Source organism: Xiphophorus hellerii, chromosome 12, assembly GCF_003331165.1.
Source record: "Xiphophorus hellerii strain 12219 chromosome 12, Xiphophorus_hellerii-4.1, whole genome shotgun sequence".
Taxonomy (NCBI): Eukaryota; Metazoa; Chordata; class Actinopteri; order Cyprinodontiformes; family Poeciliidae; genus Xiphophorus; species Xiphophorus hellerii.
In genome coordinates this window covers 14,595,846-14,613,757 of record NC_045683.1, presented here as the reverse complement: position 1 = coordinate 14,613,757, position 17,912 = coordinate 14,595,846, and the positions used below count along the sequence as shown (strand labels likewise).

Below are 17,912 nucleotides of genomic sequence, written 5' to 3'. Positions count from 1 at the left end.
GGCACACTCTGACCTGTATCTCATGTGTCCTTTGTTGAAACCTGAAGTCATCAGCCAAAGCACTACTGGCTCTTCTACCACAATCTTTTTTTGAGAATTCCAAAAGATTTATTTATTACTTATTTATTTAGGCTAGTTTTATGAAATTAATAAATTCAGTACTTTAAATATTCAGTAGATGGCGCCGTTGCCCTCGCGGCAGCTGTCCAGTACCATCTTTGAACGCCTCTTCCGGTTTTTGGCTGCTGCGTCACAGTGGCGTCGGTCGCCCGGGCAACCCAAATCGACAACAAACCTTAAGAGATGAAGTTACCAGAAACTACAGAGAAAACGACCACGAGAGTTAAAACACGGGCTATGTAAAAATTTGTTTTTCTTCGAGTAACAGTGAATTAGCAATTAACTATTTCGAAACCAGAGTTTTGAAGCATCTCAGAGGTTAGATGTGAGCAAAAAAAAAAGTTAAACCCTGTGTAAGTTCATTGGTCTATTACGGCCTCATGAGTGAGGTCTGTGTCCGGGTGGCGGTCCGTATCCGTCCCCTGCTCCGCAAAGAGCTCCTCCATCAGCACCAAGTGTGCGTCCGGGTGGTCCCCTCGGGCTCCGGGCAGGTGAGTCTCGGCTCGGACCGCCTTTTCTCTTTCGACTACGCGTTCGGACCGACAGCCAGCCAGGATGAAGTGTACGAGTCTTGCGTCCAGCCCCTGGTGGAGTCTCTGCTGGACGGATACAACGCTACCGTGTTTTGTTACGGACAGACTGGGTCTGGCAAGACGTACACACTGGGCGGGGGGAGCAAAGGCAAGTTATTAAAAAAGTTTATTTATTTCAATTGAAAGAAAAACGTAATATAAATGTATTACACATAGTGCTTTTGTATGTATTATTTATTCGCTGTTTATTTGAATGATAATGGCTTACAGCTAATGAAAACACAACAAATACTTTCTCAAATACACTATTAAATAAGATATCTGATACAGAAATTTGATACAGTAATCATGGAGGAGACTGCATACTTGACAGATGTCCAGCAAATAGTCACTAATACCTCTCACTAGGCGGGTAAGCCACAAAAAAAAAGACTCCTGACTCCTTCCATGCAACACAGCGTTGAAACAATAACTTCTCTAAAAGGAGCATAGAGAAACTCAAACCTAGGTTTTTATTAGCTCTAAGCCATTATCAAGCTTAAGAGTATCAGGTATGAGTAAAAACTTGAGATATATCCCAGTGTGGAATGAAAAAAGAAAATTTTGACTGAAATAAAATTTACTTTATGATTATTTTTTAATAAATAGGATATAGCCTGTATGTCTTTTTATGATTAACACTTCAGCAAAAAATAAATAAAACCAAAAACTGTCATATTTTTGATTCTTTCAGACAAAATATTCTAATTAAATCTTTGTCTATATTTTGAAACCTTCTTGCAGATGAAGGAGGAATTATTGACTGTGTAGCTCAGGATGTGTTTTTGTTGCTGGCAAAGCGGAAGAACGATGATAACATTGAGGCAACGGTGCGGGTTTCATACATGGAGCTGTACAGAGAAGAACTACGGGACCTGTTGGACATGAACACCAATCATAAAGAACTTGTCATCAGAGATGATGAAAAGGGGAACACAGGTAAAAAATTATTTTAAATATGGCAAAAAAATGAATGCATTCATGGAAAGATGACAGACTCGTTTGGTTCAACGATTTTGTGTGCATTGACATGAATTCATCCGACTTTTACCTGGTTGTAAAATTGATTAAATTCAACAGCCAGTAAACAAAAACACACAAAAGATTTACATACTGTGATTTTAAAAACAGAAATTTTGGCAGCTGGTTGGTTTGAAAAAAACGAGTGTTTGTTAACAGAATATCAGTGAGGAAAGAGCCAAAAACCCAAGGGAATTCCACAAAGTCCATATCCCAGATTTCACAGGCATCATTTGCTGAATGTTAAAGGTAATCTGTCATCTGCTAAAGGTTTACCTAACCCTGGTCATAAAGCTGGACAATGAAATACGCCCACAGAGGACCCTATACAGTCTGTGCATTTGTTGCTCTAAATGCGCGTCTACAAGCTATTAACTCATGAGGTACACTTGGTGTTTTGCCATCATCTTTTCAATTTTTTGGTTATTGTTTTGAAATTACATTTATAAAATTTTTTAAATTGCTCTGCTGTTTAGCCATTTACTGCATGTGTTTGTTTAAGCGTGTTTCCCTTCCCACCTTCCTCCAAAACACATTGATTTATTGATTGATTGGTTGTTTATTTTCATATAATGAAATGTAACTAATTTTGCAGCCTGGTTAAGGCCTGGGCGTGCTTTGTTTTTATTTTAGCTGTAGAAGGTAGACAGTTCTTCCTGTCAGTATTACCCTTATTCTATCACCTTCAGTTCACAGTCTGTGCTAGTCTCATTAGTTAAAACCGTCTTATTTTCTTTTTTTGACTGTGTTTTCAGTTGTGATTGGTGCCAGAGAGATGGTTGTCACATCAGCTGAAGAGCTGCTCGGTGCCGTGGAGATGGGAAACGCCCTGCGTCACACTGGTGCAACGGGAATGAATGAGCACTCCAGTCGCTCTAATGTGATCCTCACTCTTCAGGTCCACATCCGTTCTCACAGCAACAAGAACCCATCCTTAAAGACTGTGCGCTCGTCCAAATTCTGCCTGGTGGACCTGGCAGGCTCAGAACGAGCAAGCAAAACTGGAAACACTGGAGCTCAATTCAAAGAGTCTGCACTCATCAATACTGGCCTGCTTGCCCTTGGTAATGTTATTCGCGCCCTCTCCGACCGTGGGCGAAGTCGTCGCGGCAACGGTTGCAGCAGTCCGCATGTACCGTACCGTGATGCCAAGATCACTCGACTCCTCCGGGACTCACTGGGAGGCAACGCCCACACGGTGATGGTGGCCTGTGTGAGCCCGTCCCACCACTTCATTGCGGAGACTTTGAATGTTCTTCAGTTTGCCTCCAAGGCCCGTCACATCCGCAACTGTCCAGGACCAGCGCTCTCTCTAACAGATGTTAAATCAGATCCTAAAGCCTGCCAACCTGCAGAGACTCGATTGGAGGAGCTGGAGTATGAAGTTCAGACACTGAGAGAGCTTCTGAAGGAGAAGGAGAAGGACATGAAGGAGATGGAAAGGGAGAAAACAAGGGGTGGAGGTGGAGATGGGGATGGTTTCAAACAGCCCAGTCAGATTACAGCGTCCACACTGGATAAGAGGCTGAACCAAGACACAGCTGCACAGTATCTGTTCTTGGCAAAGGAAGCAGCATATTTGCTTGCAGATATGTTCAAAGCATTTCCAAGTGTTATGTTCACGCAGAGACTGCAAGAATGGCAGGAGAGACTGGCAGCTGTCAGCCAGTCACATCATTCAAGTAGTATAGACTGTTCAGAGGGGGCTGGAGACCTCCAGCTCCATGTAACCGCTTTAAACCTGAGAGAAGAACTCCGCCAGTGTCAGGTAAAAAGAAAAAAGGGAATTGGTTTAGTTACATTTAAAGTGTGCATGTGCATTTTAAATGTGATAATATTTTATTAATAGTCTACTCCTTAAAGTAATAAATGCAAAGTTTTTGTATCTTTCCATAGGAAGCCCTCCTAGAAAAAGAGCAACTTCTGGAGCAAAAAGATGAAGAATTGAGACGAATTCAAAGAGAAGTTGAGAAACTGCTTGAAGAGAAAAGAAACCAAGTTTTAGCTTCAGAGGAACAGATGGAACATTCTCGAATACAGGTGAGAAGAATGAACAGAGTTGAATACAGTGCCTTCTTGTATGTCAAGGATTTTTTTTGTCCAAAGATCCTTTTGACAATAAAAAAATTTCATCTACATGCATATTTTTGTATTAATTTTCAGACTGAACAACTGGTGAGTCAGCAGATTCTGATTGATCGCCTTCGCAGCAGCCTCGTGGCTGTTCGTGGGATGACTCCAGGGGCAACCGAAGAAGCAAGGCCTTCTGGGAACTCATGCACAAGACCCCAGAGTGTCCCTCTAATCACACACAGCTTGCTACACAGGCCATCCAGAAAGGTATGACATTTAATCCTAAATGGATATGGGTGTGTGTTTTATCTGTTGCATGTACCATGTCTATATATAATTTTGTTTGATTTGATGTGTTTGTAGATTCACTCCAGTCCACCCACCTATTCACTGGAGAGGGTGATGAAAGCTTTCAGGATGCGTGGTCATCTCCTTCTGGCTGAGATCGAAGGAAAAAGATGAAGTCTACTGTCCATTCATTACACAACAGGCTGAAAGCAAGGAAAGAATTCAAAATAATCATGAGGAGGAGACAAAAGAGGAGGACACAGGAATGGAAAGATCTTCGTGCAGGAAAGAATTTAGGTGAGAGCCTTTCCTATAGAGCTTTTTATACAGTTTACCATATAAAGATCAATAAATAATTATAGTTACAGGTACTATGCCTAGGAGTGAGGGCGTTATTAATACCCTTTTTTCCAGTAAGTAAAAAAAGGGAGAATCATTGTTTGATTGAATTAGTATCGCAGTATCAGTGTGTGTAAACATTGCAGACACACTGGGTCCCTGGTTGGATGAACAAAATTGTGGATCATATAACTTTCTGGTGCACTCAATTAAAACTCTACTTTCCAACAGTAATATTTTTGGCCACTTTAATTTGTGTTGAATTTTACTTTCAACATGTTTTACGTGACAATTTGGTCTGCAGTTTTCTCTAAAAGCATCAAATTAATCTGAATTTTCTATTAATATTATTTTGTTATTTTAGGCTTCCTTTAAATCGAACCTGGACAAGCTGGGAAAAGAGACTACTACTGAAACCCAAAAGCACTAGACCGGAAATGTATGATGGAAAAACAGCAGTACCAGAGTCTTATTTGGTCAAAGGTACTCTTTACATGTTCATTATTTTACATTCATTCAGTTTGCACAGTTTATGCCATCCTCTCAGTTCTGATTTCTCTGCTTAACTATCCCATTGACATAAACTGTACCCAGAAGTTGTTTCCTTTTCCAATTTATCAGACATAAAAGAAAACCCTGTGAAGAAGGTAAGGCGAGCCAACACTGTTGAAAGAAGAATCCATGAACTGAGGGTCAGCATGCGCTTAAAGGAGGAGCTTATCAAAGAACTTGACAAAACTGGTGAGTTAACATGGTTTCATGATGCTGTATGCAGAGAAATGGAACAAAAGGTTCTAATAGGTTTGAAATTGAACCCATCTGGGATTTATTAAGTCTCCAAAGGTTTGATTAGTACCTCAAGGTTAACGCTGACTCAGACACACTATCAGGAAGTAAATAAGAGGAACTCGATGTCAGTTACATTGTTTTTAAAGAAAATTATGTAAACTGGACATGTTTAACTAGATTTATAAGTTAATGTTTTTTTTAATAACATAAATAAACCTGAAAATCAGGATAGTTATTTCTTACCAACAGAAAGAAAAATCCAAGCAGTAGACAGAGGTGAAACGGGAAATGTGTTGGAGAGACTCTCCATGCAGAGCCAGCAGATCCGAGTCGAGGTCTACCACAGCCTGCAGAGCATGAGGCTGGAGAGAGCCAAGCTACAGAGCAGCCTCAGGGAGCTGGACGAGACCAACAACAGAAAACCCCATCAAAACAGGGTCAGAACAAGTCGAAATAACAAAACACAGTGACTGAACATGGCAAAGAACTTCACTTCATTTAAATATACCTATTCCTGTCCAAATGTAGCATTTTAATTGGGGAAAATTCCTTAAAAAATAAAGTTAATGTGGATTTTTAAGGTAATCAAAGATCATTTCAGAACATTAATTAGGTCAGACAAATAATATTAAATAAAAAGGCACTGTATTTTTTCAGTTGATGAGAATAACTTTTATTCAATTTTTTTTATCAGTATTTTTAACTAATTATTCATTAGGTGTGTAAGAGTTTTATAGTTTGTTTTATTAACCAAGAATTTCAGTTTCTCATAATTTAAAATACAAAACCACTTAATTTTTGCAGGCCATCATTGCATCGTGGTGTAATGATCACCGTTTTTCTTAATTGAAGTATTTTGTGTTCTTGTGTTCAGGGACAAAGTTTAAAGAGTTCATCTGTTCCTGAAAACTTTCCCATGGAAACAAAGAGAATGGTAAAGTATTAAACAGACATTATTTGTTCTTAGACACAATTATCTTCTTGTAAGATAAAGCAGAAGTTTATCTTCTTTTGTCATCTTTCTTTCTTATGCCCTTGCATTTCCATAATATAGCTCCATGACAGTAGTTGGCCTGAAGAAGAAGAGGAAAGGGCCATTCATAAGAGAGCAGAGCTTCAGAAGCTGGGGGAGGAACTGAAGAGGAAAGTGGAGGTGCTGCAGCACAGAGAGGCCTGTGTCCAACAGAAAAACAAACTCCAGATCAAGATGCTGCAGTCCAGTCAGGTCGGCCTCTGCTTCCAGCACCATCCATTTGTAAAGTCAGTTTTCAAAGCTGGAATTGTTTCACTTTTAAATGTGTTCTCTGACTTCCAGGCTTTGAGTCGGGACTTGCTGCAAGTGTCTGTTCAGTTGGAGTCTGTGGAAGAGCAGCTTCAGAGTCAGAGCAGCGTGAGAAAGACCAGAATGGTTACAGTCAGGGAGCTGGAGAAAGAGAGAGACATGCTGAAGATGAAAAGAGACACTCTGGAAGCCGAGCTGAGGGACAACAGAGTGCTCTCTGTGGAGGTAAGACATTTCATGTTTTGATTTCTCTCTATGCTCCTTACATTATTTTTCATTTGTTTGATTTATGCCTGTTGTACAGGAGGAGCATTCCCTCCTCCAGCTGGAGGAAGCTGTTGAGGCTCTAGATGCAGCTCTTGAATTTAAAAACAACTCCATCCAGGAGCGGCAGAATCACCTGTTCGTCGGAAACTCACCTCTGCTCGAGTCCAAAGACACAGAACCCGCTCAGCACTGTGACATTACCAGGAAGCTGAAGAAGCTCTCATTACCTGAGGCCATAGAGCTGTTGATCAAATATTTCAACAAGGCAAGAGGAAATTATCGACATCATATATTTAATTATCTTTACAAGTAAAATATTTAAGGCATAGACTGGGCTAAATGTCCCCCAACAGGGCTGTTTGACACCCTGCATCTCACTAAAATAAAATATCATACATATTAATTTACTTTAGTAATTCAGTAATGAATGTAAAAACAGAAATTGTGTTTATTTCTGCTAATTTTGAAGATCATAGCTTATAGCAGATGAAAATCCATATGCTGACTTAGCCAGTCTCTCACTGCATCCATAAGGAGAATATGTCACAAAAGGTCATTCCTAAAGAAGCTGGCTGTTCACAGAGCACTGTATACATTCACATTAATGGAAAGTTGAGTGGAAAGAAAAAGTATTTTTTAATAAAAGAGCCACCAGAATCAGAGATTACTGCATTTTAAATAGGATTGTGATGAAAAGCCTAATTCAAAGTCACGGGGAGAATCAAAAGTTGCAGACTGCTGCTAGAGTCTTCAAGAGCCTTTTAGCCACTCCTTAACTGTGTGTTGAGTTTTTTAACGCCTAAAATTCTGATTCTGGTTAGATTTAAGATATGTTTTAACTTTTCTGGACTGTCCTTACAGCATGCTGTTATTGTCCCAGCCTGTTTGTACGGGTTGTTTCTTTAATGCCTCAAATTTATATTAATTCATTCTGTCCTTTGCTTTGTTGTACTAAACCACCACTGTTGTCAACAACAACTCCAGGTCGTTTGTCTTCGAGAGGCAGAGCGTCGTCTACATATGCAGTGTGAAGAGCTGGAGCTTCATGCCGGCGAGCAGGAAGCAGCACTTAGGGAGATGGAGGCAGCCATGCAGCGTTTTGCTCTGGACGCAGACCGCAGGCTCACCCTGCAACACAGAGATCACCAAAACAATGTCCGGCTGCTACTACAGGAACTTAAAGGTGAGGATCCAGAGTATTTGTGATATTTTCTGTGAATTTTACTATTTCGTTCATGTTTCCTCCTGTATCGTTCATGTGTTTCTGGTTATTTAGAGGGGATGTCAAGAGAGACACAACAAGCCATACAAGTCAGAGTTCAGCATCTGGAGAAAGAGTTGTTTTTCTACAAAACCTCCAGTCGGCAGCTGAAGAAGAAGCTCAAAGAACTTCTAAGTGATGCTCCCCACAATGACAATCAGTCCTCACACACACAGGAGAGCAGAGAAAGGCAGGGCACTCACTTACCTTTCAGTGTGAATGAACCCAAAACACACTGTGAGGAGGAGGGAGAGACGACACACATTTCCACCACATACACAAAAATATATACAGAGGAAATAGAATCTAAACCAGTCAAGCCATCACTTTCTGTCGTCCAAGCACTCCCGAAGACAAAATTCTCTGAACACAGTCAGGCACTCACACTGTCCCATGAAAGGTATACAAGAGGTCAGCCTGAGGTTAGTTTAGAAATGACACCTGTCAAACTGTGTCGCAGGGAGCTGAGGGAGATTCCTGCAGCTGACCTGCAGCTCCTTGGTGCTGCCACTAGGAGGCACCAATCTGTGGTTAATTCAAGCTCTGAGTCAATGATGGAGGACTCTATAGAAGTGCCCAGAAACACGTGATTCTGCTTTATTTTCTGTCTGCTAATTTTTGTGGCAGATTTTGAGTGGATAATATTAAAGGTTCTATTTTGTAGATGACTGATTTAAAAAAATGCACTAAATATGTTGTTCATTTTTTGGTAAGATTTTACAATTTTCAAGTGAGATCATAAAACATTAAAAATGATAAAAATGTATTATCTAAAAAAAATTGTTTAATGTGTTTGGGTTGATTTCATATAAAAGTGAACGTTTTTGTTTTAAAATATTATTTGTTACAATAAATTTCCAAATATTGAAAATAATTAAATATTGTACAGCACTACATATTAGAAGGAGGATTTGTTCCTTTGCGTTATTTGGGAGACATAATTACACGCTCTTGTCCAAAGCTGGATTTAAATGCTAAATGTGAAACACGTTTTTGTAAATGTGTTAAATTAGGTTAACGAGGCAAAGCTCAGCACTTTTCAGATTATACTTCTCATATTATTGCCTTGTATTTATACAGTTAAAAGTCTCATAGTTACCACACATTATATGTTTTCCCTTCGTTTCACTATATAATTAGCTCTTCTTTTGATGCATTCCTAATGAAAACTTATGTATTTATGTTGATCTTTTATTTTGTACTAACTTATTAAAATCTGTAAGAATCACAATGGACTGTTTTGTCTTTTATGGGGTATTTCCACTTGGAGTTTGCAGATTCTCCCTATGCGTGCATTGTTTTTTTCTGGGTATTCTGACTTAATTCCATAGTCCAAAAACATCGGGCTAATAGGTCTCTAAATTGTCCACAGCTGTGTGTGTATGTGTGTGCATGCTTGTCTGCAGTGTTGTATAAAGTACTGAAATCTCAGAGTCAAGTAAAAGTATAGGTACCTCTCCAAAATATGACTTTGGTAAAAGTCCAAGTCACTGACTGAAATGTTACTTGAGTTAAAGTCTTAAAGTATCTGAAACGTTTTGTACTTAAGTATGGAAATTGCTGTAAAAATGGATGTACTCAAGTAATGTAATGAAAAGTACAAGTAAAAAGTAAAACAAGGCAAATGCAGTTTGAATGACATTTTTTATATTTTGGTAAACTTGTCAAATACACTTAAAATAATGTACCCAACCAAGTGCAGGCAAAATTAAACCTGCTAATAGATATACCTGCAGGCATCATTTAGTTAAGAAAATTAGGTGCTTTACCTATAGCACAAGGTTAACTTAACCTGCTTTACAACTGAACCAGCTTCTTAGTATACCCTCCAGGACAGAAAATACAAAGTTTTTGTAAGCCTTAAGTTTTCCCTTCAAGTAAGGTCAGTGCTGAAAATGAGAAAAATAAATAGTACAGAAAATGCGGCCAACATGAAGAAAAAGAGCTGTTACGATTACTCTACTTCACAAATCAGTGGATCAGTCAATGCTACAGTCAGTAGGTGGTGCACACAACTGGTCATTATGCAAAAGAAAAAAAGAATTGGGAGGGAAATGCAGCTTATTGGCATCTGTAAACCTGGTTTTGAACTTGCATGCCTTTCCTATATTCGTTAAATTTAGTCTAAATTGCTATCGCTATGGCTTCTGTCCCCCCTTGAACAGAGGAGTCTAGGTAGCCTGCTACAGTCAACATTAGGCCTAAGCTAAATACACCACGTGTGGAACTGAAACAATGCCAAACAAAGTTCATTTATGGTCAAGATTTCATAATACAGTAGTGCCTAGTGACCAAGCTATAGTTACTGAAACAGGAGGATTATAACCATTTCATAAGAAGTTACCTCGATGTGTTTCTTCAAGTTGGACGGGGAGTTTTTGTAAGATAGAATTTCCACATCTTCGGGCAGGAATAACATAAACTGCATGCGGTACGACGAATCTTTAACACCCACGAAAGAGTATATTGTGTTTAAATAAGGCCATGGGCTCTCATCACCAGCTGGTGGTTCCCCTGGAGCCGTGTCCGACGTAGTTGCAGTCGTTGTGGTCTCCGTCTCCTCCTCCATGTGGCTGCTGCTGATTGCGAGACTTGCTTTGTGTTTAATGGGAGAAGTGAAACAGGTGTATCCTATTGGAGGTGATGAACAAGCCCAGGCAAGTAGGCTACCGACTTTGTTCGGTAGCCTGCTTGCTACTTGCTAATCAGTAGGTGGGGTCAAAACACTTGCGTTTCTCTCTCTCGCTTTTTTGTAACTAGTAACTAAACCACACATTGAAAATGTATCGGAGTAAAAGTATGCAATTAAGTTCGGAAATATAGTGAAGTAAAAGTGAAAGTTATCAAAAATTTCCATACTCGAGGAAAGTATGAAGTACTCCAAAATATACTTAAGTAAAGTAGTGAAGTGTTTTTACTTCGTTACTATACAACACTGCTTGTCTGTCATGTGTGTCTCTATGTTACCCTGTGATGGACAACATACCACTCACCACTGGTTAGATTTTGACAGCTGTCAACCTTTTAGAAATTTCCATTGGATGATTATAAGTGACAGATTTAACAATTTTTTAAAATTTTGGAGAAAGCATACCTTTAGATAACCTTCAGAACTCACTCAATTTGTAAATAAATACTAAGTATCCGGATTTACCTTCAGCCTGTTATATTTCATTTCAGTCTCAATGTATTTCCGTTTGTCTTTTTGAGATAGACTAACATGTACACAGCTGGTACAATGTCTTACATATTTACAATGTTATTGTTACAACATTTTATTTCTTTCGTTTTTAGTCATTTTAATCAGTCAGTGTAAGGAAACACTAAGATTTTAAGATCGCAGCGCAGGAGGCCAGCACCAGTTGAAATGTAGTTTCGTGCTGTTTAGAACCACCGGGCTTCCGTACCGAGTTAGACAATCGCTAGTAGCACAACCAACTGCAGCTCAGTTCCCTGAAGACGTAGACAGAAGTACTTTTAGTCAACTTCTCTTGTCACCGTTGTCTCTGCAACACATCTCTGTGAGTGTAACACAAACAAAGGCTTAGCCTGAGCGTGTGAAGGTTTTGTCGACTTTTTACACTTGTTAGTACGCTAACAAAAACCTGCTAGCCCGGTTGTATCGTTGCTGCTTTCATCAGCAGATTGTTACTGTCGGCAGAGTTGAAGAAAATTGCTGTAATTTTTAATTTTCATTATGAATAAATATTTAGGCGGATATTTTTCAGGACTATATAAACATCGTTCCACAATATACATAACTATTTCATGTTAACAGTTATTTTTAACGGGACCATTTCTTGTGATTTAGTTTCCCGTTACGTGATGGCATCGTCTGCAATGATCACTGTCCCCACCACCGCCTCCCGGTTCGCCCTGCTCCAGATTGACTCCGATTCGGACTCGGAAACCTCCGAGCCGGGGAAGTCCAACACCAAACGCGGGAGGGACTCCTCCGGGAAGTCCAGACAGGGGAAATCAGGAGCAACAACTGGATCAGGGGGTAAAGGTGGTCAGGGTGGCGAGAAGAAGAAAGATAAGAAAAAGAAGAAGAAGGAGCAGCAGCAGAGTGAGGCGAACGAGGTGAGACAGTCTGCTAGCCATGCCCTCATTTTTTCCGTTTATTAATCTGCTATAGAGCAGAGCGTCTGACTGCTCCATCTTTGTTTCATTTTTACCGGAACTGAAACTGCTCTGCAGCCACAGTCAGGTGTATTCATGACCTCCACTCTAATTAGCTGAAAGCAAAACAATAAAGAGTTCTCGAAGCAAATGTTTTAAAAAAAATTAGGTTAATTCTGTTTTTTGTTTGTTTTTGTACTTGTAGCACCAGTTAAATTGTCTTCACATGTTTAAATCACAACACAAAGACCAACAGTCATGTGAAATGAAGTTAGGAGACGTAATTAAACATTGAGTTGTTTAAAAAGAAAAAAAAATCCACATTTTTCTTATTTATCCCTGGGAAATGAGTGATTTATTTATAGGTAAACACCAATAATTACCTGTCTTGGGGGATGAACTTTGTCCGTGTTCTCTCTGGAAAACTTTACTCCATGTTTTTCTTTTCTTTTCAAAGTTTTCTTCCTTGAACACCTTCCATCAAAGTTTAACTTGTGCAATCACCGTCTGCAGCAAGAGGCTACAGCAGGGATTTGGAAACTTCTTTCATCGTTTTTTTTCTACCTTTAGAAACTGCTTGAATAGCTAGACCTTAACATGTTGTATTGAATGAATGGCGAAGCTACATTCTTGTCTAACAGATAAGAACAGTAGCTTGTCTACTGTTTTTTTCATCTTTTTTTGTGGACAAGGGAATTGATTATTTCAGATTCATTTGAGATCTTCTTAAATATCTAACCACATTCATTTGCTGCTACGGTGATCTTACTGAAAGCCTCAGGCAGCTGTTTGAATCTAATCTGTGTGACGGTATTTTACTTCTACAGGAACACACCAAACTTCTCACTCTTCAAGTGTCCACTAAAGGTGTAGTTTAGCTCCAGTTGAACAGTTGTTTCGGACCCACCCTTCCTAATGTGGATTGGTAGCTTTGTTATCATTAATTGAAACAAATTACGGTACCTTTCAGTTTCTGAAACATTTTGGATAAATGTTTTGTCTGTCTTTCCTTTAGCTGCGTAATCTGGCCTTCAAGAAGATTCCCCAGAAGTCCTGTGCCCCTCCGCCTTGCATGACGCTGTCAGGAATAGCCAGCGAGCTCCTCAGCCCGGCATCAGTGGACCACAGCTTACCTTCAGAGGGCTGGCAACAGTGGAAACAGAGAGACGAACAGGTTAGAGAAAATGACTAGAGACTGTGTCCTGATTTTGGAATCACACTTAAGGCTTATTGGAGTTGAACTTTTCCTCAGCAGTAGAGAAGCTTCTGCAGTGAACACTTTTAAAGGATTTCCATTGTTGCAATAAAAGAGTAGATTTGTTAAATGAGGTATACGTGTCCTTAATATTTATATCACAAACTGCTCTATCAGGGCTAAGAAGGTTTTTTTTTTCCTAGTTCAGGTTGACATAACCTTCTTTTCCGTGTTTCTGTAGATAACCACAGAGCTGTATGAGGCAGATTTGGAAAAGGCCTTGATTCTAAGTAAACTGGAGTATGAACAACATAAACAGGTACATAAGCTGCATTCACACACTAATAATTGATGAATGCTTAAAACAGGTGTAGATTTCACAGCTTAAAGATCTAGAGAAGTGTATCACTACTATTTTCTAAAACAAACTGAAGTTTGTAGTTATAACATGGTAGAATCTGAAAACAGTCAAAAAGAATAAATACTTTTTTCAGGCAGGAAATTATTATAAGTCAATTTTAATGCAAACGCTGATAAATTGTTAAAGTAAAAAAACATATGTCACCAATTATTAGGCATAGAGCCTCTTTGAGTCTTCGGTGTAAAACGTGATCATTTTGACATGAATAATTGGTCATTTATGTTCAACTGAGTTAAATTAATCGCTATTGACAGGAATAAACACTACAGATTACTGGTATGAAAACCATAAAAATTAATCAATAAGAGGCAAATAATGTGTTTGTGTCAGCAGAGCAACACAAACGTAGCTTCTCCAAAGTCACGAGGAGGAAAAGAGGGCGGCGGGAAGAAGGACAAAAAGAAAAGTCAGCAGGCAAAAGACAAAAAGACAGTTTCTCTGCAGGACTTCCAGGCTGAAGGCTCTGCTGGTGGGATAAACTGGTTCATCACTTGCAAAATCTTTTCATATAGCTGTACTTTTATGTTAAACTTGCTACTAACTTTTTCGGTGCAAAAGAAACACTCATGCAGTAGATTAAGTTTTCACAAAGTGTTATGATGGTTTTTACTAACGTCTGTTTTTTTTTTTTCTTGTTGCAGAGCAAGTAAGTAGAAAACAAGAGGTGAGAAAGAAGATTTTTTTATTTATTTACCCCAATAATTTTCTGACCATCACCAACATTTTTAACCCCTTAATTAATGTAAAAAAAAATAGACAGTTTGGTTTTGACAGGGTTTCTGCATTGTGTGGTCTAAAACAGTATTGGATTTTGTTTTCCTCAGCTTTGAATAAATATAGAAAAACAAAGTAATGATGTGGAAAAATATGTATTTGGACACTTTAGTTTGTCTAAAGCAGGGGTGGGCAATCCTGGTCCTCGAGGGCCGGTGTCCTGCAACTCTTAGATGTCTCCCTGGTCCAACACACCTGAATCCAACAGCTGAATCACCTCCTAAGTGCAGTCAAGTTCTCCAGAGTCCTGCTAACGACCTCATTATTTGACTCAGGTGTGTTGAAGTAGAGATGCATCTAAAAGTTGCAGGACACCGGCCCTCGAGGACCAGGAGTGCCCACCCCTGGTCTAAAGGATCCATCCATTCACAGCCTGACCACACTGAGTATTTTAGCTATGCAGCATAATAAACTACTTCATTCTGCAGCAACTCATTTATGCCATGTACATTTTATTATTACTACATGGCATCAACAGAGCCAATAGTTTTTTCTTCAGCATGAAGAAACAAAACAGAAGCTTGTGTATCTTTATTTGCACCATTGTGTTACAAAGTGCTTATAACTTCAAATCTTTGCATAATTTCCAGGACACCAGAGGGACAAACTTAGCGCCAGGAAACAGACAGGAGGAACGTTTTTTTAACAAAGTAGAAGATGACATGAGTCGGATTATCCAGAGGGAGAAAAGACTTGAGCAGTTTGTGAGCAGCCCGGGACAAGAAGTCAACACATCCACAGAACATGAACCGGTGAGTGTAGATGTGGAAAGAAGCATTAACATGATTTCATCTTTTTATTATTCACATGTAACTTAAGAAAGGGCCCATTTCTTTTTGATGTGCATTTCCTTCAGATGAACTTGATGCATATTGCACTACATGCGTAAAATGTTGAATTGTTGTTTTGTAGGATCCCCGGGCAGAACAGCTGAAATATGAGCTGGAGAAAAAGGACCAGGAGATTAAGAAACTGAAGAAGACCATCACAGAATGGGAGGTCAGATATGGAAACAGCTGAACTGTTGTTGCTCTGAATGAACTAAAAAAAACTTTTAACTTCACAGACGTCTGCTATTCGGATAACACACAAGAAAGCAAACTAATACAATATTGTGTGATTAGTTCAAATTAGCTTTATAATTGTTTCATGTTGTAAATATTACTATTTATGTAGAGATTTTGGAAGAGCCAAATAAACCATTATAAAAAAAATCTTGAATACTGAACTATATAGGAATAAATTAGGACCTTCCATGTTTTACTCCAATTTAAATGAATACAGTTTCACCATATCGCATCAGGAGCTTTTATTTGTGTCTCTGGTGTTTGAACTCATCACTAACCATCTATTCTCAACTTTACAGGGAAAATACAAAGAGGTGAAAGCAAGGAATTCCCAACTTCTTAAGATGCTCCAACAGGGGGAGAGTGAGTTTACCAGCACAATCCCTTTCACTGCTCAGCTTCCACTTGCTCGGCCTCCTGTTTTATAATGTGATCAATGTCGTTTGTAGTGAAAGACAAAGCAGAGATTCTTCTGCAGGTAGAAGAACTGTTGCACATCAAAGAAGAACTGTCCTCACAGGTTTGTCATGCAGAGACAAATGTTGGCGTCTTTGACGGTTGTACATTTCTGTAGACATAAATAATATTTTTGTACTTTTACTCAGGTAACATTATTACATGCCGCCCTTGAACAAGAAAGATCAAAAGTTAAAGGGCTCCAATCAGAGCAACCCAAGCATCAGGTGAGGGCAAAGATAATCGTGTTTTGTTTCACTTCTCTGTGTGGCGATATGTTTACATGAAGAGGAGGAGCTGAGCTCTTAGTTTAGTACCTGTAATAATTCACACTGGTCATTAGAAAACCCAAACGCTTGTGTAGGTGAAATCTATAATAGATTAGAAACGTCAGACAGGAACCATATTGTTCCTCACTGGGGAAATTCAAGTGTACCAGCAGCAAAGTTACAGGCAAAGTGGAAACATTTAGACTCGCATAAATGTAAATCTATTGACGGCCCGCTGGCTAACGGTGCATGTTGCTTCCTCAGTTGTCTTTTCTTTATGTATTCTTTTCTTTGTTTATATGTTTCGCTTGAATCGTGGAGAAAAAGCATATTTATGTAAACTAATTTCTACCATCATCCTAAAGTAATTATGTGTTTTTTCTGGTTTGCAGGGAAACAAGAAAGGGAAGAAAGGCTCTGAAGTGGATCAATGAAGATTTCTGAAGGAGGAAAAAAGGTCTGGAGGAATAAAAAAGGAACAGAAAGAAGAAGAATGAACAAATTAAAAAGCACTACTGATTATTAAGGTTCTTTTTGTTTATTTTTTTTTTTATTTTTCCCCTTTTTATTATTTTTTTTCCTTTTATAGTCTGACTGTCATCTTGCATGTCCCATTAAATACACAGAATATACTCCAGATGTGGCATGTTGTATTAAACAACCAAGTGACATTTATTTACAGCTTTTGAAATAAATTGAGTTCAAAGTCTGTTTGGAAACGGTTGCTCTGCAGAGCCGCGGCATCTCCAATGCTCCAAAAGCTGTGTGCCTCTCTTCATGGGTTCTGATGCCAAATTGACAGAGTGAAATGTATGTTAAGGGGGTAGTAGGCTGTTCTTGCTCACTGTGAAGTAAAATAAAATACTTTTTCAGTGAGATTTTTGGTGTCTTTTTATTATTATTTTTATTATTATTTTTATATTTTGCACCCAAAAAAAGTAAATTGTGAAACTGTGGTTACTCTCGATGTTGTTACTACGGCAATACAAGCAAATAAAAATGTATTTCTCTTCAATTTATAGTTTACAACATGACTAACACATTTACAAAAGTAACATGAAGGATTTATTGAAATACAATTTTCAATAGCAGCCATGTTAGATGTTGAGGTCAGGGTTTCCAGCTTAAACGGGCAAACCAGAGAAACCCAAAGAATTAAATTAAGTACTTAGTTAGAATTTATGACGTTTTTTTTAAATACAAATACATTTTTTATCCTCCTGGTTAAAATTTTAAAAAAGAAAGTAAAGACAAAAACTAATGATAGAGACGGAAGAACAAGCTTTTTCAGAGACCAACTAGTAAAAAGTGTGCTGCATTGTTGTAAAAATTTTAATGGTTTGTTAAAATTTTTGTTACATTTTTGACAGAGAATATAAAGGTAAAATCTTTTGCTATTTTCTATGAAGTGTTTTCAGGTACTCTTGAAATTTCTTAAGTTGATTAGGGCTTAGAAGTGCTGCTCACATAGAGAAACGGCGTAAAGCCCTGACTGTGCAGTTCCAGCTGGCCCACATATTCACAACCTTCTGCCGAGTCATCCAGACACACACACACACACCCCCACACACACCCACGCCCACACACCCCCACACAC

The 17,912-nt window shown here is 38.8% G+C and overlaps 2 protein-coding genes across 4 annotated transcripts; both read left to right on the top strand.

The window, feature by feature from the left end:
- The first annotated feature begins 1 nt into the window (after position 1).
- On the top strand, positions 2-9,239 carry LOC116730327 (kinesin-like protein KIF27). The gene is given in 16 exon segments (XM_032579458.1): positions 2-801; positions 1,437-1,631; positions 2,468-3,480; positions 3,609-3,752; positions 3,876-4,052; positions 4,149-4,235; positions 4,237-4,370; positions 4,777-4,895; positions 5,034-5,153; positions 5,451-5,638; positions 6,076-6,135; positions 6,256-6,426; positions 6,517-6,708; positions 6,788-7,015; positions 7,735-7,933; positions 8,027-9,239. Coding segments are annotated over 16 exon segments (3,903 nt in total). The 5' UTR covers positions 2-500; the 3' UTR covers positions 8,602-9,239.
- Positions 9,240-11,379: 2,140 nt separating this feature from the next.
- Positions 11,380-17,189, top strand: gkap1 (G kinase anchoring protein 1). 3 transcript variants are annotated; one of them, XM_032578867.1, is made up of 12 exons: positions 11,380-11,532; positions 11,823-12,094; positions 13,149-13,307; positions 13,570-13,647; positions 14,080-14,218; positions 14,391-14,413; positions 15,114-15,275; positions 15,436-15,522; positions 15,890-15,953; positions 16,040-16,110; positions 16,196-16,273; positions 16,708-17,189. In XM_032578867.1, the coding sequence occupies exons 2-12, from the start codon at positions 11,837-11,839 to the stop codon at positions 16,747-16,749; spliced, it is 1,161 nt and encodes a 386-aa protein (XP_032434758.1). In that variant the 5' UTR covers positions 11,380-11,532; positions 11,823-11,836; the 3' UTR covers positions 16,750-17,189. The 3 variants fall into 3 exon arrangements, with proteins under 3 accessions (XP_032434758.1, XP_032434759.1, XP_032434760.1); XM_032578868.1 differs by having other exon boundaries at positions 14,083-14,218; positions 16,708-16,828; XM_032578869.1 differs by lacking the exon at positions 13,570-13,647 and having other exon boundaries at positions 14,083-14,218.
- The last annotated feature ends 723 nt before the right edge of the window (positions 17,190-17,912 follow it).